Source organism: Ursus americanus, chromosome 6 (genome assembly GCF_024610735.1).
Source record: "Ursus americanus isolate L20-20 chromosome 6, mUrsAme1.1.p, whole genome shotgun sequence".
Taxonomy (NCBI): domain Eukaryota; kingdom Metazoa; phylum Chordata; class Mammalia; order Carnivora; family Ursidae; genus Ursus; species Ursus americanus.
Window position 1 is genome coordinate 24,382,278 of NC_142132.1, and position 26,859 is coordinate 24,409,136.

The 26,859-nt window shown below is 37.9% G+C and overlaps 1 protein-coding gene across 3 annotated transcripts in view; it reads left to right on the forward strand.

Annotated features, from left to right (window-relative positions):
- Positions 1-26,859, forward strand: part of CFAP43 (cilia and flagella associated protein 43) — a 105,829-nt gene that overhangs the window by 256 nt on the left and 78,714 nt on the right. For 2 of the 3 annotated variants that reach the window (XM_045803048.2, XM_045803047.2), the window contains exons 2-8: positions 2,975-3,228; positions 7,940-8,036; positions 11,036-11,203; positions 14,323-14,473; positions 19,767-19,926; positions 22,895-22,962; positions 25,844-25,975. In XM_045803048.2, coding sequence (XP_045659004.2) covers positions 2,975-3,228; positions 7,940-8,036; positions 11,036-11,203; positions 14,323-14,473; positions 19,767-19,926; positions 22,895-22,962; positions 25,844-25,975 — 1,030 coding nt within the window. Of the gene's footprint in view, positions 1-2,974; positions 3,229-7,407; positions 7,568-7,939; positions 8,037-11,035; positions 11,204-14,322; positions 14,474-19,766; positions 19,927-22,894; positions 22,963-25,843; positions 25,976-26,859 lie in introns of those variants that run through there. The other variant, XM_045803050.2, reaches the window with a different exon arrangement.

Consider the following 26,859-nt stretch of genomic DNA (forward strand, 5'->3'; position numbering starts at 1 on the left):
CCTGCGCTCCCAACTTGGACCTCTTCTTTACCCCCCAACGCTTTCCTGCAGACTTCCCTCTGTGACCTCGTTTCCCTCCCCCATCCCCCTATTCAGTGACCACATCTCCAGCTGTTTGCACAACCACCACCCCTCCCCCATTTTCTGCGACCCTACCCCTCTCTCACGTACCCACAATTGCTCTCCTCCTCTTCTCATTTCTGCCTTCTCTTTCTGGCTCAGTACTCCGTTTTCCCTGACCTTTCATACATTACCTACCCCCCCACCCCCAACATACACCCATTCTGCCATCCTGTCCTTGTCATCTTTGGTGACACCCCCCTCCCCAAGTTAGGGCCGTCTATCCCTTCCTTCTAACTACTGTCCGCTAACTTTGGAATTATTTGCACTTTTAGTGGTCTTTGAAAAGCATAAAGAGCTGCACAGATAAAAAGGGTATTTCTTTGCTTCCACATTTTAGGGTTTCCTACAGTATCTTCCACCGGTCCCGCCTCTACTCTCCAGGCTCTGGAAGTCTCTCACCAAACTAGTGCCCTCTTTCCTTCCCCACCGTCTTTAAGCATAAATTTAGTATTTTTTAATAATAATTTTTTATTATGTTATGTTAGTCACCATATAGTACATCCCAAGTTTTTGATGTAAAGTTCCATGATTCATTACTTGGGTATAACACCCAGTGCATCATGCAATACGTTTCCTCCTTAATACCCATCACTAGCCTATCCCATTCCCCCACCCACCTCCCCTCTAAAGCCCTCAGTTTGTGTCTCAGAGATCATAGTCTCTCATGCTTCATTCCCCCTTCTGATTACCCCCCCTTTCTTTATCCCTTTCATCTCCTACCAATCTTCCTAGTTCTTATGTTCCATAGATGAGAGAAACCATATAATTGTCTTTCTCTGCTTGACTTATTTCACTTAGCATTATCTCCTCCAGTGCTGTCCATGTTGCAGCAAATGTTGTGATATCATTCTTTTTGATCACTGAGTAATATTTCATTGTATATATGGACCACATATTCTTAATCCAGTCATCTGTTGAAGGGCATCTCGGCTCTTTCCATGATTTAGCTATTGTGGACAATGCTGCTATGAACATTGGGGTGCATATGGCCCTTCTTTTCACTATGTCTGTATCTTTGGGATAAATACCCAATAGTGCAATGGCTGGATCATAGGGTAGCTCAATTTTTAACTTTTTAAGGAACCTCCACATTGTTTTCCAAAGTGGCTGTACCAACTTGCGTTCCCACCAACAATGTAAGAGGGATCTCCTTTCTCCACATCCTCTCCAACATTTGCTGTTTCTTGCCTTGTCAATTTTTGCCATTCTAACTGGCGTAAGGTGGTATCTCAATGTAGTTTTGATTTGAATTTCCCTGATGGCTAATGATTTTGAACATTTTTTCATGTGTCTGTTAGTCATTTGTATGTTTTCACTGGAAAAGCGTCTGTTCATATCTTCTGCCTATCTTTTGATTTGATAATTTGTTTCACGTGTATTGAGTTTGAGAAGTTCTTTGTAGATCTTGGATACCAGTCTTTTATTTGTAGTGTCATTTGCAAATATCTTCTCCCATTCCTTGGGCTGCCTCTTAGTTTTTTTGACTGTTTCCTTGGCTGTACAGAAGCTTTTTATCTTGATGAAGTCCCACAAGTTCATTTTTTTCTTTTGTTTCTCTTGCCTTTGGAGATGTGTCACGAAAAAAGTTGCTGTGGCTGATGTCAAAGAGGTTGCTGCCTATGTTCTCCTCTAGGATTATGATGGATTCCTGTCTCACATCGAGGTCTTTCATCCATTTGGAGTTTATCTTTGTGTATGGTGTGAGAGAGTGGTCAAGTTTCATTCTTTTGCATGTTAGCTGTCCAATTTTCCCAGCACCATTTATTGAAGAGACTGTCTTTTTTCCACTGGATGTTTTTTCCTGCTTTATCAAGGATTAGTTGCCCGAAGAGCCGAGGGTCCATTTCTGGGTTCTCTATTCTGTTCCATTGGTCTATGTGTCTGTTTTTGTGCCAGTACCATGCTGTCTTTGTGATTACAGCTTTGTAGTATAGCTTGAAATCCGGCAACGTGATGCCCCCAGCTTTGTTTTTCCTTTTCAACAATTCCTTGGCGATTCGGGGCCTTTTCTGGTTCCACACAAATTTAAGGGCTGTTTGTTCCAGTTCTTTGAAAAATGTCATTGGTATTTTGATCGGGATGGCACTGAAAGTGTAGATTGTTCTGGGTAGCGTAGACATTTTAACTATATTTATTCTTCCGATCCATGAGCATGGAATATTTTTGCATCTTTTTGTGTCTTCTTCAGTGTCTTTCAAGAGTGATTTGTAGTTTCTAGAATATAGATCCTTTTAAAACTTATTTTTAAAATCAAAACTAAAGATAATAGAATGGCCCAGGATACACTCTGTTTTCTATTAGATCAAGCTCTTTTCTCTCTCTGTTTTTTTTGTTTTTTGTTTTTTTGACAGAGATAGAGACAGCTAGCGAGAGAGGGAACACAAGCAGGGGGAGTGGGAGAGGAAGAAGCAGGCTCACAGAGGAGGAGCCTGATGTGGGGCTTGATCCCACAACGCTGGGATCACACCCTGAGCCGAAGGCAGACGCTCAACCACCGTGCCACCCAGGCGCCCCACTCTCTCTGTTGTTTTTACTTTTTCTTTTCCAAGTGTTCAACAACCCAGAAATCCTTCTGAGACTTTCTCAGGTTTGATAAGAGGATTTGCTTCACTGAAAAAGGTCTCTGAAGAAGGCTTTTAAGACCTAAGACTAAATTTCTATAGTGCCTGGACTCAATCTGGTCTCACAGCCAGCATATGTGTTCTTTTATGTTAGAAATTGTTTTGGGCAGAAAGGGGGTGAAAATGGAATAGATGTGTTTCAAATATTTTGATGCCTTTTTGTTTGCTTTGTTTAAAAAAAAAGTATTTGAAATGTGTTATATTGATGGTGACATATTTTTTTCTCAAAGATGGGTCCAAGGATTCCCTAAGCAGAACGTTCATTTTATCAACAACAGCACCATCTGCTATCCGTGTGGGAATTTTGTAATATTTATTAATATTGAAACCAAGAAAAAGACTGTACTCCAGTGTATGAATGGAATTGTGGGTGTCGTGGCAACTAATATTCCTTATGAAGTTGTGGCTTTTTCTGACCGGAGGCTAAGACCACTCATCTACATATACAACTTTCCTGGATTGACCAGAAGGAACAAATTAAAAGGTAAGCTACAAAGCTCTTCATTTGCCGTAACTGAAGTATTTCGTTATGTGACCAAATCTAGTTCTTATAAATGAAGGGTGTTTTATGTTTATTTTTGTTTTTCATAATACTCAATTTTAAAGAAGGAATCAGGCTGAGCACAGAGAATTTCATTAAGTGGGCTACAGCCTGTGCTCGAAGTCTGTTTACCTTCAACATTGGCGTCACCTAGGAGGCCTGTTATAAATGCAGAAATGGCTCCCATCCCAGACCTAGTGGATCAGAATCTGCATTTTAACAAGATTCCCTGGGTGATTCATACATGCATTAAACTTGGGAAGCACTGGGCTAGAAGACTATTACAGCACTAAATGCAGTTTAGTGCTTTTTCAGAACACTTTTTTTCTTTTCTAAGGATTTATTGAAAATCCAAGTAAATTGATATCGTACAAGTTCTAAAGTCTCTGAGCCTCAATTTCCTTAGGTGTGGGGGTAACGGTAGGATCTACTGTTAAGGCTGTAATGCTAATAAATGAAATTATATATGTGTATATATATTTGATATATCAATTATATATGTCACGTTAACACATATATAACTGATATGTCAGTGTGACACACACACATATAATATGTCAATCACTGTTACCCACCATTTATTATTATTGACTTACTCATAGATGTAGCTGACCCACAGTGGGCTGCTGCACGTGATTCCCTCCTTTAACACATCATGGATAGAAAGCTCAGGAGAGCTTGAGGCTGGTCTTAGTTATTTAGGCTTATGGGTCAAATAAGTCTTTGGGTTAAGCCAGGGAGTTTATCTATAATTTATGACATTTTATTTGTGGGGAAATTTGTCTTCTCAACATATTAAAAACAACTTTTAAGGTGTAACCTGTTCATGCATTGGTAACTGTCTATATGGACTGTAATTACTGTTCATCTTTAAAATTTCCTCTGTTTGCTTATTTGACTATAGTCCTGCCAAAGCAATTAAAAGTTAATTCAAACCAGTAGCCAACATTTATATTAAATAATGAAACTCTAAAGGCATTCGCAATAAAATGATGACTAAGTCATCAAGGATACCTGTTGTTACCACAGTTATTTAGTATCAACCTGGAATTTCTAGCCAATGCAATAAAATATAGAACAGTAAAAGTATAGCTATGGAAAAAGAGATTATGGGTAATACAATAGTTTACTAGGACTAATGAAAGAATTCTGTAAGATGCTGGCTTCAAAATACACACACAATTAGAAGATTTAAGTACTTAGAAATGATTCAGGAAGAAATGTGAGTGACCTCAGTGACTAAACTACAATAATATCATTGATTTAAAATATTTAAGTATATACAGACATATTCCTGGATGGAAAGCCCAGTTATTATATAGTTCTTCACAGAAAATAATTCCTAAGTTTATCACGTTTTAGAGAGCAAGGAGGACTTAAATGATGTCCAAGTTCACCTAGAAGAACAAAAAGTAGAGAATAGAAATAATTGGAAGGAGAATGATGGTAAGACAGTGGGTCCTTTTAATATTATGCTACAGTGATTAAGAGTGTGGTATTGGTGCAGGGATCACCATATCAGTGGAAGAATTGAAAACTGTGGACAAGCTCAAATACATAAAAGCTGAGTATACTTTCCCCTCCTCCCCAAAATAGATAATATAGATTATATAACAATTTAACAATGATGTTAAGAAAACTATTTGAGGGGAGCCTGGCTGGCTCAGTTGGTGGAACATCCGACTCTTAATCTCGGGGTCATGAGTTTGATTCCTCCCTTGAGTGTAGAGATTACTTAAATAAATAAATAAACCTTAAAAAAAACCCAATTTGAACAAAAGTATCAACTTGGATATTCATGTTATACTGTACATCAAAACATGTATCAGACAAAAATAAGAGTTCAATATAAACAGCAAACCCATTTGAAAAGTAGAAAGTTTGGTAGAGTATTGAAATTATTTCAGGATGGGTAAGAACTTTTCACAGAAAGGAAAAAATTAAAAATAGAAAAAAATTGGCATAATTTGATTACATACAAATTTAAAAATTAAGAACATCAAAAATACCATGAAAAATTAGGGGCGCCTGGGTGGCACAGCGGTTAAGCCTCTGCCTTCGGCTCAGGGCGTGATCCCGGCGTTATGGGATCGAGCCCCACATCAGGCTCCTCCGCTATGAGCCTGCTTCTTCCTCTCCCACTCCCCCTGCTTGTGTTCCCTCTCTCGCTAGCTGTCTCTATCTCTGTTGAATAAATAAATAAAATCTTTAAAAAAAAAATACCATGAAAAATTAATAGGCAAAAAATAAACTGAGGAAGATATTTGGAACAAATATGATCAAGTATTTTCAGAGTGTTTATGAAACAATAAGAAAAAAACCAAATGTCCCATTAGAACAGTGGAAAAAGTAACTGCCCAAAGCACAAAACCACAGATGACCACAATCATCAAAAATATTCTATCTCAGTATTCACTTAAAAACTTGATGTTTGAACCAAGATGAGGTTTTTCTGCTTATCAAGATCATGATTTTTTAAAGCTGGTAACTGCTAGGCAGAGTGCAGTGGAATTGGTAGCGCACTTTCTTGCTGAAGGTGGGAATGATTTTTTTTTCTTCCATGTTTTTATTTAAATTCAAGTTAGTTGCCCTATAGTGTAGTTTTGGTTTCAGGAGTAGAATTTAGTGATTCATCACTTACATACAGCACCTTGTACTCATCACAGCAAGTGCCCTCCTTAATGCCCATCACCCGTTTAGCCCATCCTCCCAAGGTGTGAATAATTGATACAATCTTTCTGGGAAATAAATATTACCATATTTGACCCAGTTAAAGTCAGTTGAACTAGAATTGAACTAGAATTCAATTTGAAGGAAATCAGAAATACAGTTCAAAGATTTGTATGCATAGGAGTTAAAAGCACTGTCATAATAGAAGATTGGAAACTTCCTACATCTCCAGTAATATGAATATGGTTAAATAAGTTAAAACATCTCATAAAGGAGTATTATATGAACATTAAAAATCACATTTTTAAGAATTATTAATGATAAAATGCTCAATATAATGTAAACAATAGGAGTAACACTGTATGACCTGTCTTGTAAATGAATTGTTATATATAATATTTAATCCATGATTGTTATAGCTATGAAAAGCAACATATTCTGGGTGTTATACACAACTAATGAATCATCGAGCCTTACATCGGAAACCGGGGATGTACTGTATGGTGACTAACATAATATAATAAAAAATCAAAAAAAAAAAAAAAAAAAGCAACATATTTTTTTCAAAGTTATATTTAAAGAAAAAATGTATATTTACATGTAAGCACAGACAAAAATACCAAAAATTTGCCAAATTTGGTAGAGAGATTACAGAGGATATATTTTCTTGTAAAGCTTTTTGTGTGTGTGTGTTCAAATACCATGTATTTTTTAAATTGAAAATAGTAAATAAAATATAAAATTAATAATCTTAAGTTATGAGAGGAAATGTCTATAGGAGGGATAGCAAATTATTCTATCGAGGTCTTTATCCCATAGAAAAATTTTTATTTTTGCATTGAATGCTCAATGAATACAAATTTTCTATGTTGAGCAGACTATGCTAAATGAATTCAATAAATGATGAAGTTTAGCATTTTATTGTGGTCAGTTAAAATGAGAAGAGCAAAAAAGCAGGAAACGATCTTAAAAGTACAGAGAACTAGCAACAGAGACATGAATGTCAAAAGACAGACATGGAAGAAGGCAGAGCTGGTACCTATGGAACCACACTGAAGAATAGCAGATAGAGGGGAAATCAAATCTTCATATGAAGGAGGGCAGGAGCATCCTCACCATGCACATTTTAAACATGTTGTTACTAAGACTTTTAAAGTTCTGTTTCATGTCTTCAACTACAGGGACAAATGAGAAAGAACTTTTTATAGTTGTTCCAAGAAATGGAAGATACTAAACAGAGGGCCAGCTGTAGCCCAAGGTATAGAGATCTGGAAGTAATCTAGAATGATTACAACCTCCCAAAGTATTTAAAGTTGTTTGAATAACTTTTCAAATTACAATGTTTCATATATTTATGGAATATATAATCCTTCTTGCGTCATTTCAAATCACATGGTACAGTATGCTCAGTTTTTTTTTTTTTTAAAGATTTTTTATTTATTTATGTGACAGAGAGACAGCCAGCGAGAGAGGGAACAGAGCAGGCGAGTGAGAGAGGAAGAAGCAGGCTCCTAGCAGAGGAGCCCGATGTGGGACTCGATCCCGGAACGCCGGGATCACGCCCTGAGCCGAAGGCAGACGCTTTAAGGACTGCGCTACCCAGGCGCCCCAAGTATGCTCAGTTTTAATTGAAGTCTAGAGACAGTGACCTAATGGTCTTAATTCAGTTTAATATCTTTAAATTTTTTTTTTTTAAGTAATCTCTATGCCCAACATGGGGCTTGAACTCACAACCCCGAGATCAGAGTCACATGCGCTACCAACTGAGCCAGCCAGGCACCCCAACTCTAATGTCTTTAAAAAGAAGACCCTTAACTTTGCTCTCAGCTTTCTGTTCATAGTCTTAGAAATCAGCTAGGAGATCTGTTATTCCAAGAGCTAAATGCTTTTGAAATGTGAATATCATTAGATAAAAGAAATAAATTGTAAGACTGGTTAATCTGAACATGATAATTAAAGCCTTGTAATGACTTTTTTATTTTAGGCAACATTCTTCTGGACTACACTTTACTTTCATTCAGTTACTGTGGCACCTACCTGGCTAGTTACTCCTCTCTCCCAGAATTTGAACTAGCCGTTTGGTAAGTTACAGCATGCTGCAGAATTCCTTTCATTGGATAACATTTTAATCTTGTCCTTCTGGATTGTATCAAAAGATATAGATGTGAAAAATCTGGAACAAGTTAAAAATGGAAGGAATAGAAGTCCTGATCAGAAGGTTTAATATAGTTGCTACTTCTAGGCATAAAATTTGCAGGGCAAAAGCTGTATGAAAGCAAAATTATCTTTTTGTTGATGTGTTATAATATTTCCTCTGTTGGGTAAAGAATAATAAGTGTATAAAGTTTCATCTTTCCTTCAAATAAATGGTAGCTTTGAGTGGTTTGCCTGTTTTCCATTAATGATGAAATTAAGATGTACTCTCTATTAGAGCTAAGTTGGGAGTAATTATATGTTAGAACAGTTATATGTTCAGAGAGAATGGAACATTAGAGAATGGAACATTACACCACATTTGCCAACTGTATAGGAAATACCTGTGGATAAGACACATCTGTGGTCTTTGCTGGGTCATTTCATAGGACCAACCTCAAAGCTGTACTCACTCTTCCATATATAATATAAACTCCTTCAGCGGTGTGGTGGGGGGGGAGTTTTTCTTTTAAGGGGAAGTACAAACTGTTTTAGGAATGATTGAAGATATACCGTACACACCAGCATTTCTTACCCAAAAATATAATAATCTAGGTTCAGAGAACCACATTTAGTTTATGCAATTTCTTTTTTAAAAAACAGCTTTAATTGAAGCATAATTGACATATTAAAAAACTGCCCGTGTATAAAGAATATCATTTGGTAAGTTTTGACTTGTGTACACACCCATGAAACCATCACCATAATTAAGATAATAAATATATCTATCACTCCAAAGTTTCCTTGTACCTCTTTCTTTCTTTCTTTCTTTCTTTTTTTTTTTTTAAAGATATTTATTTGACAGAGAGAGAGACAGCCAGTGAGAGAGGGAACACAAGCAGGGCTAGAGGAAGAAGCAAGTTCCCGGTGGAGCAGGGAGCCCAATGTGGGGCTCGATCCCAGGCCCTGGGCCGAAGGCAGACACTTAACGACTGAGCCACCCAGGAGCCCCTCCTTGTACCCCTTTCTGATCCTTCCTTATTGGCCTTGCCACACACACCCTTACACCATCCCTGCCCCATCCCTCAGCCCATGCCCCCAGGCAGTCATTGATGTGTTTTCTATCACTCTGGATTTGTTTGCATTTTCTAGGCTTTTATGTCCAGGGAGTCATCCATTATGGACTCTTTTTTTTTTTTTTTGTCTGTCTTTTATGCTGCATAATTACTTTTTTCATGCAACATAATTATTTTGAAATTCTCTTTTGCTGCCATATGTAGTAGTTCATTCCTTTCTATTTCATGGACTGAATATACCAGTTTGTTTATTCACTCACCTACTCATGGATAGATTAGTTTGCCGGGGCTGCCATTAACAAAGTACCACAAACCGAATGGCTGAAACAACAGAAATTTATTGTCTTACAGTTCTGGAGGCTAGAAGTCTAAGATCAAGGTGTAAGCAGGGTTGGTTTCTTCCAAGGGCTACGAGGGAGAATCTGTTCCAGGTCTTTCTCCTTGGCTTGTGAATAACTGTATTCATGTTCAAATGGTGTTCTGCTTGTATTTAGATCAGTCTCCAAATTTCTCCTTTGCATTTGTAAGGATGCTCATCCTACTGGAATAGGTCCACACTAAATGACCTCATTTAAGTTAGGAAAGACCCTATTTCCAAATACAGTCACATTCTGAGGTACTGAAGGTTAGGACATCAACATATAAATCTGGGGGAGGACACAATTCAACCTGTAACAGTACTTAAAGCATGAGTAGGACCAACCTGTGAAGAAGATAAGGAAGAGGATTCTAAGCAGAGGAAAGGCACATGCAAATGCTCTGAGGTCAGAGAAAATATGGCAGATTTGAAGATTTGATTAAGAGATCATAATGATGGCAACCAGAGATTAGCCATGAGAGGCAAATACGTAGAAGTGCAATTTCTGGGTTGTAGGGTAGGTCTATTTTTGACTTCCTAAGGAAGCTCCATATTGTTTTCCAGAGTGTCTGCACCAGTTTGCATTCCCACCAACAGTATAAGAGGGTTCCCCCTTCACCGCATCCTCACCAACACCTTGTTGTTTCCTGAGTTGTTTAAATTTTAGCCATTCTGATTGGTGTGAGGTGGTATCTCATTATGGTTTTGATTTGTATTTCCCTGATGCTGAATGATGTTGAGCATTTTCTCATGTGTTTGTTGGCCATTTGTATGTTTTCTTTGAAGAAATGTCTGTTCATGTCTTCTGCCCATTTCTTGATTGGATTATTCTTTGGGTGTCGAGTTTGGTAAGTTCTTTATAGATTCTGGATACTAGCCCTTTATCTGATAAGACATTCACAAATATCTTCTCCCATTCTGTCGGTTGTCTTTTGGTTTTGTCAACTGTTTTTTTTTTTTTTTGCTGTGGAAAAGCTTTTTATCTTGATGAAGTCCCAGTAGTTCATCTTTGCCTTTGTTTCCCTTGCCTTTGGAGACATGTCTAGCAAGAAGTTGCTGTGGCCGAGGTCAAAGAGATTGCTGCCTGTGTTCTCCTCTGGGATTTAATGGATTCCTGTCTCACACTTAGGTCTTTCATCCATTTTGAGTCTATTTTTGTGTATGGTGTAAGGAAATGGTGTAAGGTTCATTTTCTGCATGTGGCTGTCCAGTTTTCTCAATACCATATGTTGAAGAGACTCTCTTCTTTTCCATTGGATATTCTTTCCTGCTTTGTCAAAGATTAGTTGAGATGGAGTAATATTTTTAAAACCCATAATTATTTTGCTTCTTAGAAGGGTATAATGATAAGCATAATTATTAATAAATTTGATACTTAACATCATGGACTAAATAAATTATATTGTGAATTAAGACTCAGTTTATGTAAATTGTTTTCAAATAATTAGATAAATGTTCTCAAGATGTGAAATTCAAATGAATTATTTTTTATAAAACATAATTTCCCTCTAAGGAACTGGGAATTAGGTGTCATTTTGTGCAAGAAGTCACAACCTGGTATGGATGTAAGCCAGATGACTTTTAACCCTATGAACTGGCACCAGCTGTGCTTATCAAGTCCAAGTGCGGTGACTGTGTGGACCATTGAGAGAAGTAATCAGGAGCATCATCTCAAAGCAAAGTAAGAGACTGTCTCACTACACGGCAAAGTGGTGGTTTTAGTTTGCATTCCTGTAATGTGATTGCATCAATTCAATGAATTAACTGGCTTTATATGTACATACTAAACATCTTATGTTATAACATCTTTCAACATATATAATTACCTTGCAGTGGTTGCTTGCATTTTGAAAGGATTCTTTATGACTTGATTTCTCTCTCTTTTTTTAAAATTTTATTTATTTATTTGACAGAGGAGAGCACAAGCAGGGGGAGTGGCAGGCAGAGGGAGAGGGAGAAGCAGGCTCCCCACTGAGCAGGGAGCCCAACGCAGGGCTCCATCCCAGGACTCTGGGATCATGACCCGAGTGGAAGGCAGATGCTTAACCAACTGAGCCACCCAGGCACCCCATATGACTTAATTTCTCAATGAGTTTCTTTTCTTTTCTTTTTTCTTTTCTTTTCTTTTCTTTTCTTTTCTTTTCTTTTCTTTTTTTAAGATTTTATTTATTGGACAGAGAGAGATAGGGAGAGAGGGAACACAAGCAGGGGGAGCATGAGAGGGAGAAGCAGGCTTCCCGCTGAGCAAGGAGCCCTATGTGGGGCTCGATCCCAGAACCCTGGGATCATCACCTGAGCCAAAGGCAGCCACTTAACGATTGAGTCACCCAGGTGCCCCAAATGAGTTTCTTTTAAATATCAAGTCGTCCTCAAACTTTTCCCAACATGGTTTAATTTACCAGAATTTGATTTGCTCTTGGTATTTCAAAACATGCCTATTTATAGAAAGGATAGTTATGAATTTTGATCCTATTACTTTGATGCCCAATTGGAATCTCAAAAATAAAAAACTTTTAGATATAGAAAGCATATAGATTATTCCTTCAGCCACATGATCTATAAACAGAAGGGTAGTTGCATATAGTGGGGTCATGGGAGTTACTTGCTTAAATAGAACTGGGTCAAAAAGAAATTTTATGACCAGTGTCCTGGTGATTGATGATAATGGTGTGTTTGTTAAAGAGAGTTCAGACTCAAGGTGTCTCTAAACTGACCATTCTCAGTGTATTCCACAAAGTTAAAGACTACATTGATATTGGACATGTATATCCTTGAAATTGCAATTTTTGAAAAGTTGCCTTCTTAAGAAAAATGTAAAGTTGTCTAACTGGAGAACCCTAAAAAAGACACCTTCTTTTGGTCAGTACTCTTTGTGTCTTAATTTCTTTTTTATAAGAACCCAGTGAATACTCAAATCTGTCTCTAGGCAGAGACATTCATAAAATGGGTAATGTTTCTATCTTATCCTTGCCAGGTGGGCAAATAATTTATCCCAGCCTTCTCTCCTTTTGCTTGCCTTGAATATTCTCCTCTAGTTGTGAATGTTGAGTTGTGATTTTTCTATAAGCAACTAAAGTGAGAGGCAAAGTGAGTGGATTGTCCTGGTTTATAAAGCAAGCATTATTAGAAAACACTCAAGACTTAATTCTGAATAGTAGATACTGTTTTTACATGATAGTTTTAAAAAATTATTTATCATACATAAAACATAACCAAGGAAAATTTGAATTTAATGCATAAAGATGTGAATTCTTCAAACACCCCTTTATAACCATATTATGGGTTAAAAGTAGACATATGGTAGATTTGAAAATGAATTTTTTTTAATAAAAAGATTTATTTATTTATTTGAGAGGGGAGGGATGGAGGAAGAAAGAGTCTTAAGCAGACTTCACATTGAGCACAGAGCCAGACTCAGGGCTCGATCTCTCAACCCTGAGACCAGGACCTGAGCTGAAACCAAGACTCAGATGCTTAACTGACTGCACCACCCAGGTGCCCCCAAAATGAATTCTTGTTATCAGAGGTTGCAAAGGTAGCTGAATACAACCTACATATACAGATGGTCCTTGACTTAGGATGGTTCCACTTAAGATTTTTCAACTTTAGGGTGATGCCAACATGATACACATTCAGTAGAAACTGTATTTCAAATTTTGAATTTTGACCTTTTCCCAGGCTAGAGATAGGTGTTATAATACTCTCCCGTGATGCTAAGCAGTGGCAGCTGCAGCTTCCCATCAGCCACTTGGTCAGAGGGTAAACAGCCTATACACTGACAATCATTCTATACCTTTACAACCATTCTGTTTTTTATCTTCATTATAGTATTCAATAAATTACTTGCGATAGTCAATGCTTTATTATAAAATAGGCTTTGTGTTAGATGATTGTGTCCAACTGTGAGTTGGCAACTAATGCAGTTTGCCCAACTAATTAAGTGTTCTGAGCACATTTATGGTAGGGCCAGGCTAAGCTATGATGTTCAGTAGGTTAGGGGTATTAAATGCATTTTGACTTAGGATATTTTGAACTTATGAGGGGTTTATTGGGACATCACCCCATCATAAACCAAGGAAGATCTATATGTTTATTTTGGCCCACATTGATTTTTATTTGAACTAATTGTCAAATTTTAACATTTGAGAGATTTCTCATAAATATCCAGATAATGATAGTTTCTTGAAATTTTGGAACCAGAATTCTCAACAAACCCTCTTGGCTGGAACTGAGTGGCACCTATAACACCTTTAGGAGGGAACACACTTTCCCATTTGCTACAGTCCCCCACCTGGCCACAGCTCATTTGCCTGGTCCTGCCAGTGTTCAAACGTGTAATTCCTGGGGCTCCTGGGTGGCTCAATCGTTAAGCATCTGCCTTCGGCTCAGGGCGTGATCCCAGAGTCCTGGGATCGAGTCCCACATCGGGCTCCCTGCTCCGCTGGGAAGCCTGCTTCTTCCTCTCCCACTCCCCCTGCTTGTGTTCCCTCCCTCTCTGGCTGTGTCTCTCTCTCTGTCACATAAATAAATAAAATCTTAAAAAAAAATGTATAATTCCTGCTTTAGATATTAACTTTGAAAAATTTTGAAAATTCCTATGTACTTAATTTATAACTGCACTATTGTCCTTTTGTGATATATATTTTTAAATTTACTCTTTGGCATTTATCTCATTTGTTTACTTGTTTGTTTTTTAAAAGTTACAATACCTCCCCACCTTGTTTATCACCAACATGTAGTAGTTATATCAGCGACTAGTTTTTGTTCATCTGATTATTCTAATTTCTCTTTTTTCTAAAGGTCAATAAAACTACCTATGGAAGATGGGTCATTTTTTAATGAAACAGATGTCATTTTCCCCACCTCATTGCCCAAGGATCTTATCTATGGACCTGTGCTCCCAGTGTCAGCCATTGCTGGGCTAGTAGGAGAAGAGGCAGAAACTTTCAGGGTAATTACCTGGCACCTCCTCCTGTTTGCTTATTTGATTCTCAAAATCATCCCTTGAGACATGCAGGATAGAGAGGGTCATCCTGGTTTGCAATACAGATTAGCCCTGGAGATGACAAGAAATGAAGGCTCTGTAGTTTCGAGTTTGGTTAACTGGAAGGATGGCACTGATAACGGAAAGAGGGAGCCCAGACCTGATTTCAGTTTTGGACATACTGAATTTGGGGTTATAGATGCCAGGTGGAAGTTGGGCAAGCGGACCTATTGCGGGGGTGGAGAAGGTAGGGTTGAAGACACCGATACCAGAGTCATTACCACAGAAGGGTTAGTGGAGCACTGGAGTGGGGGAGGGATGATAGAAAGGAGAGTCAGGGTGTCAGGGGAGAGAGCCAGAGAGGAAACTGATTTGCCAAGAATCGAGAGTTAGAAGATGACTCTGACAAGGAACACAGGAGTAGGAACAAATCCAGGAGAGAAGGTGGCGGCCATGGAAAATAGTGGAAGAAAGTTTCAAACGGGAGTTTGTTAACAGCTACACACTCACTCATTCAATATATTTATCAAGCTCCTCCTGTGTGGCCGGCACTGTCTTAGGCAGTGGGATCACATGATGACCAACCAGGCATAACCCCTACCCTTGGAGCTTACATTGTATCAGGGAGACAGCAACAACACCACCACCACCAAAAGTAAAGACATACATTAAATCATTGCAAAATGTGATAATTGTAGTAATGGGATAAATGGGAGGAGGGTGGAAGTGAGGAAGAGATTAACATATGTTGGTCAAGGAAGGCCGCTGGGGAGACAACACATACCCTAAGATTTGAAGGACAAGGAGGCTCAGTGCTACAAATAGGGTCAAGAGTGTTCAGGCAGAGGGTGCTGTATGTGCAAAGGCCCTGGGGGAAAGAAATCTGTGTATTTGAGGAACCAAGAAAACCTGTGATGGCTGCAGCTTAGTAAACGAGGGGGAGGTGCAGGTATAGGTCAAGGGTAGGCAGGGAGCAGAGAGAGCACAGGCAAGTCCTTTGGGAAACTGTGAGGAGCTTGATTCTGCTCAGCCTCTTCAACTTCTGTTATGCTAATATTTGTGTTAAAACTCCAAGCCAAGGATAAAGGAAGTAGAAGCTCCCAAATATTTTGGCCACTGCAGAGAATTAAGCTATAGATGTTAAAAATAACTCAGTGTGGTAATTAGTTTATTAAAAATTTCTGGCAAGCAAGAGAAAAGGTTGTGTCTGCTCTTAGTATTTCCTCTACAGGATGATCATTGTTCGCTTTTTAAATACAGACAATGACCAATTCCTTTTGATAGCACAAATCCTAGCCTTAGAAACACCACCACACTCAGCCACAATGGGGCAGCAAAGTAAATACAAGCAGATCAGCTATCAAGGTTTACAACATGAAAAAAAAAAGCTTCTGTGTTTAGTATTTGATGCCTACGAACCCACATTTTCAACTATCTAGAATCTTTTCTTCCGCCGTATATTTCTGTAGGAGCCCTCATCTTTCACATTTTGCACAACAGGTTGAACCCCACATAAAATACGTAAAATTAAGGCATCTGTCTTTGTCATTTGAAAAATGCTATGAAATGCCTTCTTAAAATACTTAAATATGGAGTCACCATTTTTTAAAATGCTCATAATAAACAGACATCTTTGTTTCCTAGGACTTTTGTAATCAGTGCATTTTAACCTTTTTCTGAAAACAAATTTAATACTAAAGTTCTACATTTTAAAATCACATGGGGAATGTTAATAAAGCCATATACTTTATTTTTACATTAGAAATTAATTTTTCCAATATTTTTTTCATCTAATAGATAAGTAAGGTGAGGAAAATAGCGAAAACATTGATTAATGTCTATACAGTGAGTGAAAGCATAACCAAAAATAGATCTCAAATGTCTCGATTCTATTCCTTCCTTTGAATGACATTTCATGTGACCTGTGTACCAACCAATGGCAAAGAAATCAGTAATGAACTGATCTACATAACAGTCTTAAAAATTAACAGGTTATGGACTTTTACAAAATTACAAACATTAAATACTCCCATTATGTCTCGTAGCTAACACTATAGCACGCTATAGGCCTTTAAATAGGCCTGCATCGCATTACACAACTTGTTTAAGGCATGGGAAACAGTATCTAGCGGTCGCATGGGGGAATCAAAGGCAGATGTTATCTGGACAGAAACTGGATCCAAGATAATGAATTTAATCTCAAGTGTCCAGTTTTCTTTTTCCATCTACCTTTTTTTTTTTTAAAGATTTTATTTATTTATTCGGCAGAGATAGAGACAGCCAGCGAGAGAGGGAACACAAGCAGGGGGAGTGGGAGAGGAAGAAGCAGGCTCATAGCAGAAGAGCCTGACGTGGGGCTCGATCCCAGAACGCCGGGATCACGCCCTGAGCCGAAGGCGGACGCTTAACCGCTGTGCCACCCAGGCGCCCCCCCCCTTTTTTTTTTTAAACAGAATTCACTAAATAGGAATTCCTTTTATAAACTGAAGTATTCTGAAACATATTTGGATACTTGCATTTTTTAAAGCAATAATATTAAGTTGGATTCTAATTTTTCATGTTTGGTCTTCAAGTGATCAAATGTTTGATTTATGATTCCAGAGAGCTAAACAATGAGGTGGTGTTATCAACAAATATTTTAAAATAGTACTATTGGCACATTTTTCTTTTAAAATTTTTAGAATTAAAAGTTATTGCTTCTGTTCGCATGATGCATGTTATATCACATTCATTTTTAAATGGCACAGAACATATTTATTGATGAAAGAGAGTAATAGAAAGGTAAGCCCAGGTTTATCTTAAAGTAAGAAAAGTCAAACACAATACTAATTTAACATAATAAGGCCAGAAAAATCCAGTTTTAAATCTTCACCTTCTGTTGCATACACATAGATCCACTGGTGTGAGAACCAGATATGTGTGTTTTTTAAAAGATTTTTGAACCCATTGCCATAATGTAAGAGTCTGTCCCTTTGTGATATATAGCCTAAGGTTAGATGGCATCAAGACAACCCAAGAAACTTTTAAATAATGGTGATTAAATAATGCCGTTCGGTGAGTAACTCTTCCCTATGAGTCAACTGTCAATTAGATACCACAAAAATGTCATTAATCAGCAGCAGTTTAATCCTTTTGGGTGGTTCCCCCCCCCTTTTTTTTTGGCCCATAGGGTGGCCAGGTTATTAATCAAGAATTTATTTTCTAACAATCCAAGGCTATGAGGGCATGAAATAGATCAATCATTGACCAAAGTCAAATATCCTTTAAAAAATTATCATGGTGACTGCTGCTATGTATGATTTTTGTCTTAGTCATATTTCAGGGTCCATTCCAAATGATAATTCTCTCTTCACACTTCCTTCACTCCTCCAAGAAGAATGAAGTGCTTTCTCATCAATTCTCCCGCAATATTTAAACACCCCTCTGCTTAACCTACCATGTTTTCTGATTCTGATATTTGTTGATACTTCTTCTTCCCTCAACAAGTGATCATCCTATTGAGAAGAGGGATCCCTTAGGACTTGGCACAATGCCTGGTACATAACCAACATTCAATAAATGTTTGTTTAAATATCAATTACATAACAAATTTATATCTGTTGGGAATCTGGTAGAAATAATTACTTTGACAGCTCTGTACCTGCTTTACCTTGAATCTATGAACCAGTCCTAAATTAAAAGAGTAGTATATAATACATTATTCGAATAATTATTTATTAGAAAGGTGGCTTGCATATATTGAGGAGTTTTTAAAGGAAAAATGTTTGTATAGAGTTGCAGTATTCCCCAACTTCTGCTTTCCTTTTCTCCATAGCACTTTTCAACATATAATCTTCTATATATTTAACTTCTTAACTTATTTTTATTCTGTTTCCCCTCACCAGGATGTAAGCCCCATGAGGGCAGGGATTTTTTTGTCTGTTTTGTTCACTGCTACATCCCTCTGCCTAGAACAGTACCTAGAATGTAGTAAGTGTTCAATAAATATTTGTTAGATGAATGAAAAGGTGATCAAAAGAATGCGATAAACATGGAGCTCTCAAGGAATTTAAAAATTCTGTTAATTTGGCCAATAGCTTATTAAAAATGTTTTCTGTTCCAATGGGTGTAAGGATCCTAAAGAAAAAAGCATTATGTTATAGCTAATGTAATTCTAAGTAATGCTATAGCATAACAAAAAGCTTAGGTAGTACTAAATGTTATGTTCTCAATATAAGTAAGTGAGTAAACTAGTATGTTTGACTTGTTTAAATAGAAAGGAAAGAGTGCTGTTATTATGATATCCTGAATTCAGAATTTTAATCAGTGCTGTGGGGAGCACATGCCCTAAAAAGCTGCCGCAGCTGCCTTGACCTCCAGGAAGGAGAGCAGGTAGGCCTATACTTAAAAGGAGACCTGCTCCATGCTGACAAAGGGGGCCCTCTAGGGGACATGCCACTGAGGTATTACAGTCTAAGGCAGAGATCAACAAGCCATGACAGGCTTTTGTTTGTCCCCAAGCTAAGAATGTTCTTTTACATTTTTTACAAAGGCGTTTAAAAATATAATAGGGATATGTGACAGAGACCTATGTGGTCCACAAAGCCTAAAATATTCAACTGCCTCTTCCTTTACAGGAAAAGTTTGCCTTAGATCTTTGTCCATATTATTTTTACTCCCCAAAGCCAACTTTTCTTTTAGGCACATTCCATAGATTTTGTGCATTTCTCTTTGAGTTTTCCATGGTATCAAAATCACATAGGATGTTTCATGAACCACATTAGAGAGGCCACCAGAATCAGGCAAGTGTCCTCTTCTCATTTCCCATAAAAGCTAACTAAGCTAAGGATCTAGGCCAATCTCTCCATAGACACTCAAGGAAAATCATATCCAATCCCCCTGCAGGATCAGGAGGGTGAAACATTGACGAAAGTCTTCCTCAAAAAGGGTGATTTTAGCTAGACAATGTCTTTCTTAGATTCAAGACACCAAAAAACTCTACGAAGAAACAGTGTAGAAGTTACTATTCAAAATTTTCATGAAAATCTGTGACACTAGAACTCCAAATGTACTGGCAAGACCATCTTATGTATTCTTACTGAATTAAAATAGAGATAAATGGAACAAGAATTCACTTAGCTCTTGGCAAATGGTGGGACTAATGAATGTATGTAGGTCCATAGTCATTTGTTTCTTTCTGGAAGTTATTCTGTTGGGTATTTCTCTGGCTCTTAAACCATGCATGCTGTCTTAATACAGGGTTTCTAATCTTTCCCTAAAGCCTAAAGATGATCTCTTTCCTTCGCTTCACCCATCTATGCATTGCTGGACTCCAACAAGTGACCTCTATGTTGGCTGTGAAGAGGGTCATCTTTTAATGGTTAATGGAGAAACCTTGAAGGTGACTCTGCTTACTAAGATAGAAGACACAGTACCAAAGGGTGAGAAACTGCTTTACTTCATTATTCCTAGAAGTGTACCATTGGTGATGGTTTTACACTTGAAGATGGGTGCGTGTTCCCTATTTTTCTCCTTCTCAGAGCCATCTTTGATCCTTTCTTTCCTTTATCCCATAGTTACCAAATCCCGTGGGTGTTCCTCATTGCTAGGACTTATTGACTGTTCTGTGCTCTAGGCATTTTGCTATACTCTGTATATTTCATGTAATCCTCAGAACACTTTATACGGAGATACATTTTCATCTCCATGAGACAGATGAAAAAATGGAAGCATTGAGAGATTAAGACAAACGCCCAAATTCAGGTAACTAGTAAACTGTGGAGCTGACACCTAAACCCAGGCAATAAGACTTCAGAGTCCAAGTTCTTAGCTCCTATGCTGTATCCTTTCCCATGTATATGCCTGTTCTGTTTAATCAGCAAATTATGCCTTTTCCTGCTCTCCACCCTTCTCAAGGCATTTTTTTCACAATGACTTTATCTTTTAACTGTCATCTTGAAAATTACCTTTGCGTTCCTTGGTTAGAATTTCTAAGAGAATATAATCTATTCTCCTTAGATCTGGTATCCATTCCTGGTCCCATCAGCTGTGGCCAGGGTTGGGCCTTAGTCACAGGAGCTAATGTCCATTTGGTAGGGGCTAGGTGTAGACCTTTTGAGAAGGGAGCCTTGCTAGGGCAAGCTCCCCAGTTTGTCCAATGCACTCTCCATTCCAGTTCCTCTTATTATTTCACAAATTTTGATTTCTGCAGCAGCCTTAGGACTGACTTCATTGGTCTTAATCTATAGCTAACCCAAACCAGGCATCGCATCCCTGCCAAACTGTCCTTAAAGATAGTTTCAGCATGCAATTCAAGGACTGCTCTGCCTTGATTCCAAGCCCTCTCAATTTGATCCTACCTGCTCCATTCACTTTCTTTCCTTCTACTCCCCAGGATGAGTTTTCTGATCTAGCTGGTCATTTCTTCCTGTCATTTCACAGACCTGCCTCCTAGCTCACTCCCTTGCCAATTTGCTCTCCGAATCCTTGAGCTTCTAGCTCAGTACCACCTCCTACAGCAAGTTTCCCTCAGCACAGTGCCCCTCATCTACTCCTGCTGCCATTCCCTGGCTTAGACTTCACTGGGGCCATTAGGTTTGACTTTCCTGCCCCTGCCATGGCTTCCCTTTACTGTCACTTGTACCCTCCAGGCTAAGTTCTCTCTAATCTTGCATCCACGGTGTCATCTCAACCTTAGGGCAAAGTTCAGTGCCCCTGTGTGGGATATCTTCTAACAGAGCCTGTAACAGAGCCTCATCCTGTGCTTTCACAATTTCCTGTGTGCATGTCTGTCTTTCCCACCAGGTATCAATTCTTTGAAGTCAAGAACTATGTTTTACTCATCCTTTGGCTCCAAAGTTTAATCCCAGAGACTGCTACAGAGTAAATTAGTGCCTATATGTGTTTGTAAAATGAATTCGAAAGCAATGTTTCTCATTTCCAAACTGCTGTCACATCTGTAATATGTTATACACAATTTAGGACTTAATCATATATAGTCTTATATTGTTTACTATTTCCTTCTTCCATACTATTCCTAATAATTTTCATGGTATATTATAAATGCTTTAGTATAAATATTTGTCTAACCTCTACGATGTGGAAGACACTAAGCAAGGTGCCTCAGAGGTGATATAAATGGTAAATATATGATCTTATGATTTTTACCCTTGAGGGATTTATATTTTATTAAAGAGAACTAAACAAGTAGATAATTATAGCCAGGTAGATTAAGATAATTTTATTAAAGGGAAACTTAACAAAGTGCTGTGGGAATTCAAATGAGGGGAACAGGCCAAGTTAAGTCATTTTGAAGGTGGCATTTGAAATGGCCCTTGCAGGATGGGTTCACAGGCAGATGAGGGTAGGTGGAGTTTCAGTCAATGGTATCTGCAGAGACAAGAAAAACTGGGGAAGGTTGAGACACAAAAGGTGGTCCAGTCTGTCTGGAGCATTGAGTGTTACACAGGGCTAGTGGGGAACAAAAGGACATACATACCATGTCTGACCTTGAATATCCAGCTAAGATGTTTATACTCAATTCAGCTGACAGTGGGCAGACATCAAAAACTTCTGAATAGGGATGTACTCCAAAAGGAATTGTGCACGGGCAGATTAGCTTAGCCATCATTCAAGAAAGGACAATCCTAGAAGCCGGTGGCTATAAGCATCAGGCATCTAGATTATGCCTTGAGTCATAAGAACCTGGACTCTAGTGGTACTTGGATTGAAAAAGAAGGAATTGCTGAGAGGTGAATAGTCTTTGAAGGAAAGAACAGTATGTTTCTTAGCATCTGGCAAAATGTCAAGCACGTAGTATACAGTAAGCAAATAATTTGATGGATGCTTTCTGAGCTTTTGATCTTATAGTTCTCATGGTTTATCTACATAAAAGATAATACGCTTTTGTTCTTTTCCCCAAGGACAATATTTTATTACTAACAATTATTCTTATAGAACATTTTTTCTTTTTACCTTCTATTTATCCATTTTTAGTTATTTACTGAGGTTTGAATTTACATACCATAAAATGTACAAATCTTAAGTATGCAGCTTGATAATAAGTTAGGTTTGGTTTTATTTATTTTTTCCTGGCATCTTAAAATCTCTCACAATGCTTTCCTAAAATAAGAAAATATATTAACTATGTAATTCTATAATGTTAGTTACACAGATCTGATGATACAGAGCTTTAAAAAACTCATGTGATTTACATTAATAATCAATGCTGAGCAGCTTTTTTTATTCATTGTTTGGAAGGCATGATAACACATATTCTGATAGGAAGTTGATTTTTGGAAAGGATTACAAAGAAATGAATAGTCCTAGGAAAGCGAATGAGATTAATTACTTTGTACTGCACTTTTAATTATGTGTCACCTATTTTACCTTATTTTTCTTTTCCAAAAGAGGGAAGAAATCTTATCAGTCCAGTCACCATGGTATATCAGAAGGGAGGCGTGCTGATTTCTGGAATTGTAATGTATTTTTTTCTTCAAAATTAATTGCTTTCAAGAATATATACAATTTCCATTTGCTGCTACTTACTGTTATGAGTCATAATTTGGGGTGTCAGGTTCTGTCAGATTATTAAAATTGTTTTCTTTTGGGATACTATTATAAAACTTTTTATATGAAGAATTTTTCATATGTATATAAAAGTAGAGAGAACAGTAAAATGGACTGCCATATATCTGGACTATTGCAAATAATCAAAAGTAGAATTAAAAACTCTGGGCCCCCCAGAACACCTAATATCTGTCACCCAACTTCATGCCTGTTTGTGCACTTAATATATTGGTTGTCAGACACAAACAGAACCTTTTGTCTAAGCTTCAGCTTAGCCTCCTGTGCATATTCATTTAGCTTACATGTATTATACTGTTATTGTTCATATTAGAATTAGCATTAATGGCCTTCATTTATTTGGTGCTTACTTTTTACCAGGCACCATGCTAAGTGCTACATAGCATGTATTATCTTATTGGTTCTCATAATGACATTATCAAGTTGGAATATTGACATCCTCCTTATACAGAGGAAGGAGCCAAGCCTTACAGAGTTCACCAGCCAGTAAATGGAGTCACTGAGGCTTGAACCCAGATGTGTCAAACTCCAAAGTCTTTGCTCTCAATTATTAGAGCATACAGCCTCAGTTAAGTATGCAAAGGGGTCAGATGACATTGCTTTTCCGTGGTGTTGTTTCAGTGCTAAGGTTTGGAGCTGACCTACACTAAAATCTCAGGTCTACTGGTAGATGTCCCAAGACCACTGTTAGCTTTTTCTCTTCCATTGCCACAGATCACATTTCCAGGACCCTGAGGGCAGTTGGGCCATGATGTCAGGGTGGGAGATGTAGCTTCACCAATGAGAAGCAATCTGGAACTCATAAACCTACACTCACCTAGTAATCCGTCCCCCTCCCCTACAACCTTACAATAGACTGTCCTCCCCCCCACCCCTGCCACTGCCACTGCCGCCCCACCTCCTACATTTAGTCTGCATTTATGGCCTTTTATGACTCTTGCCCTTCTCAAGGCCACCCTTGGCATTTTTTACTTTTATTTTCATTTATTTTTATTTTTTTTCAGAGAGAGAGAGTATGAGTGTGGAGGGACAGAAGGAGAATGAGAGAGAGAATCTTAAGCAGGCCCTACGCTCAGTGCAGAACCTTAACACAGGGCTCCATCTCATGACCCTGAGACCATACCTGAGCTGAAATCAAGAGTCAGGTGCTAAACCAACTGAGCCACCCAGGTGCCCCTCACCCTTGACATTTTTTAAAACCTAGTTTAGGGGCACCTGGCTGTCTCAGTCGATAGAGGATGTGACTCTTGATATTGGAGTTGTGAGTTTGAGCCCCACACTGAGGGTAGAGATTACTTAAAAAAATAAAATAAAAAAAAACCCAAAACAACTAGTTTAAAGGAATGGTTGGAGCATCTATTCCATGAGAAATGGAGGATGATGATGAGTTTGGAGAAAGCACCTTGCATGTTTTATCCCCCAGCTCCCAAGTATGCAAACCCAGCTATCTCACTAATGCATATACTTTAGTTATAGTGGGATCCAATCTAGAAATGATGGATTAATTGCCTAAAGCCTCTTGACTACTGTGAAAACAACTCAAATTCCTCTTGAGAATAGTTAAATGAATCTAAATCTGTTTACAGCCAGCCAACCAACTAATTTTTACTGGATACTTGCCCTCTTTCCAGCACTGTGAGAGAAACACAAAAGGTGGATATAAAGGAAATAAACAGACTGTGGACTCTGGGAAACAAACTGAGGGCTTCAGAGGGGAGGGGGGTGAGGGATTGGGATAGGCCAGTGATGGGTATTAAGGAGAGCACATATTGCATGGTGCACTGGGTGTTATACGCAAATAATGAATCATGGAACATTGCATCAAAAACTGGGGATGTACTGTATGGTGACTAATGTAACAAAAGAAAAATTATTAAGAAAAGAAAAGAAAAGAAAAGAAAAGAAAAGAAAAGAAAAGAAAAGAAACAGCACACTCCCTACCTTTGAGTTGAAGGTACCTTCTTCTTTGAGAAGAAATGCACATAATAATGATTAAATAATATATATTAAGGTTAGTGTTTCTTGAAGTAAGGAGACTCTATATATAAGCCACCTAATGAACTGCTTCATTTGCCCTACCTCCTGTATAATGAAGAAAGTGGTAAAAAGATAGATGCTAGATGGATGGAACTAGAAGGTATGCTAAGCAAAATTAGTCAGTCAGAGAAAGACAAATACCATATGATTTCACTCATATGTGGAATTTAAAAAACAAAACAGATGAACATAGGGGAAGGGAAGGAAAAATAAAGTGAAAATTGAGAAGGAGCAAACCATAAGAGACACTGAACTCTAGGAAACAAACTGAGGGTTGCTGGAGGGGAGGTGGGTGGGGGAAGGGATAATTGGGTGATGGGCATTAAGGGGAGCACTTGATGCGATGAGCACTGGGTGTTATATACAACCAATGAATCACTAAATTCTACCTCTGAAACTAATAAAAAAATTTCTAACTTCATTAAAGAAGACATTACTTGAGGGGAAAAAAAAGATAGATGTTAGAGAAGTTCAAAGAAAGGAGAGATTGGTAAAATTTTAGGTCACAAAATTTTGTGTTACAAAAGAGATAAAATTGAAACTTCACCAGGAAGGGTGGTTAAAAGTTGCCTAAATAAAGATAAGACAGGGCATTCTAGATAATGTAAACATTGATGATGAATCTAAAAATAAACTGTGGATGATAGTAAGTCTTAGCTCGTATGGCATGGAAAGTATGCTCTGCATTGACTGGGACTGATTTTCTTTGTTTATCTCATTGTTCTTGGTCTCTAGGATGGCTTTGTGTATTCTTTTACTATTAAAGATTCAACTTACAAAGTAGAGGATTTTCTTGAGATTGAAGGGCCTGTGGAACATATGGTATTTTCCCCAAATTACCACATGTTGCTGATTAAAACAGACAAGGTATGCTAGATGGTGATTTCTTGATATACAATTTTCAAATATTATTATCATTGCACTACAGGAATGAAGAGTGTAGTGCTTCATAGTGATACTCTACCAGTCAGGACTCCTTTGGTTACAAATGAAAAAATACCTAACTTAAAAGACCTAAATAACAAAAAGTGTTTTGTTTATTCATTTGTTTGTTTTTGTGCGTGTAACTAAAAGGGCAAGGAGTTAATCTGATTCCAGGGGCTCCCATGATGTTGCTGACCTTGTTTTGTGACCATCTCTTCGCTCTGTTTCCTCTCTGCTGTCACCCTTCCCATGCAGATTCTCCTGTGAGGTATCCAGAGAACCTCCTGAAACTCTAGTTTATATTTCTACCCTCGTGGTGACCCTAGTGGGAAGGACACCATGAAAAAATGTCCTGGAATTTAGACTCATTATGCTTACTTGGGTCACCTCTCTACCCATGTGGCAATTACTATGTCCAGGAGGATTCTAAGCTGTCATTGACCAGGCCTAAGTCACATGCCTACCCTTGGACCCTGTGTAGAGTCAACCCAACCAAACATGGACTGAGATTGGGGTCATAGATGGTTCTCTAAGGAAAATATGGTTCTGTAAAAGAAGAGGGGAAGGGGAATAAATGCAGGATAAAATAAAATCTCCATCTTAATTGTACTGTTAGAAAGACTCCTAATTAATGGAATGACTCTCAAAAGACAGGGTTAGCAGTAATTTATATTGTTAGGCAATGACTTTAGGTGGGTTATAAGGAAAGATCAATGATTTTCTGCCTAAAGGAAACTTAAATTTAAATATGGAAAGATTTCATGCTGGTAAATACCTGAAGTTAAAACAACTGTGCTAACTATGTTCTAATAAATAATAAATAATTG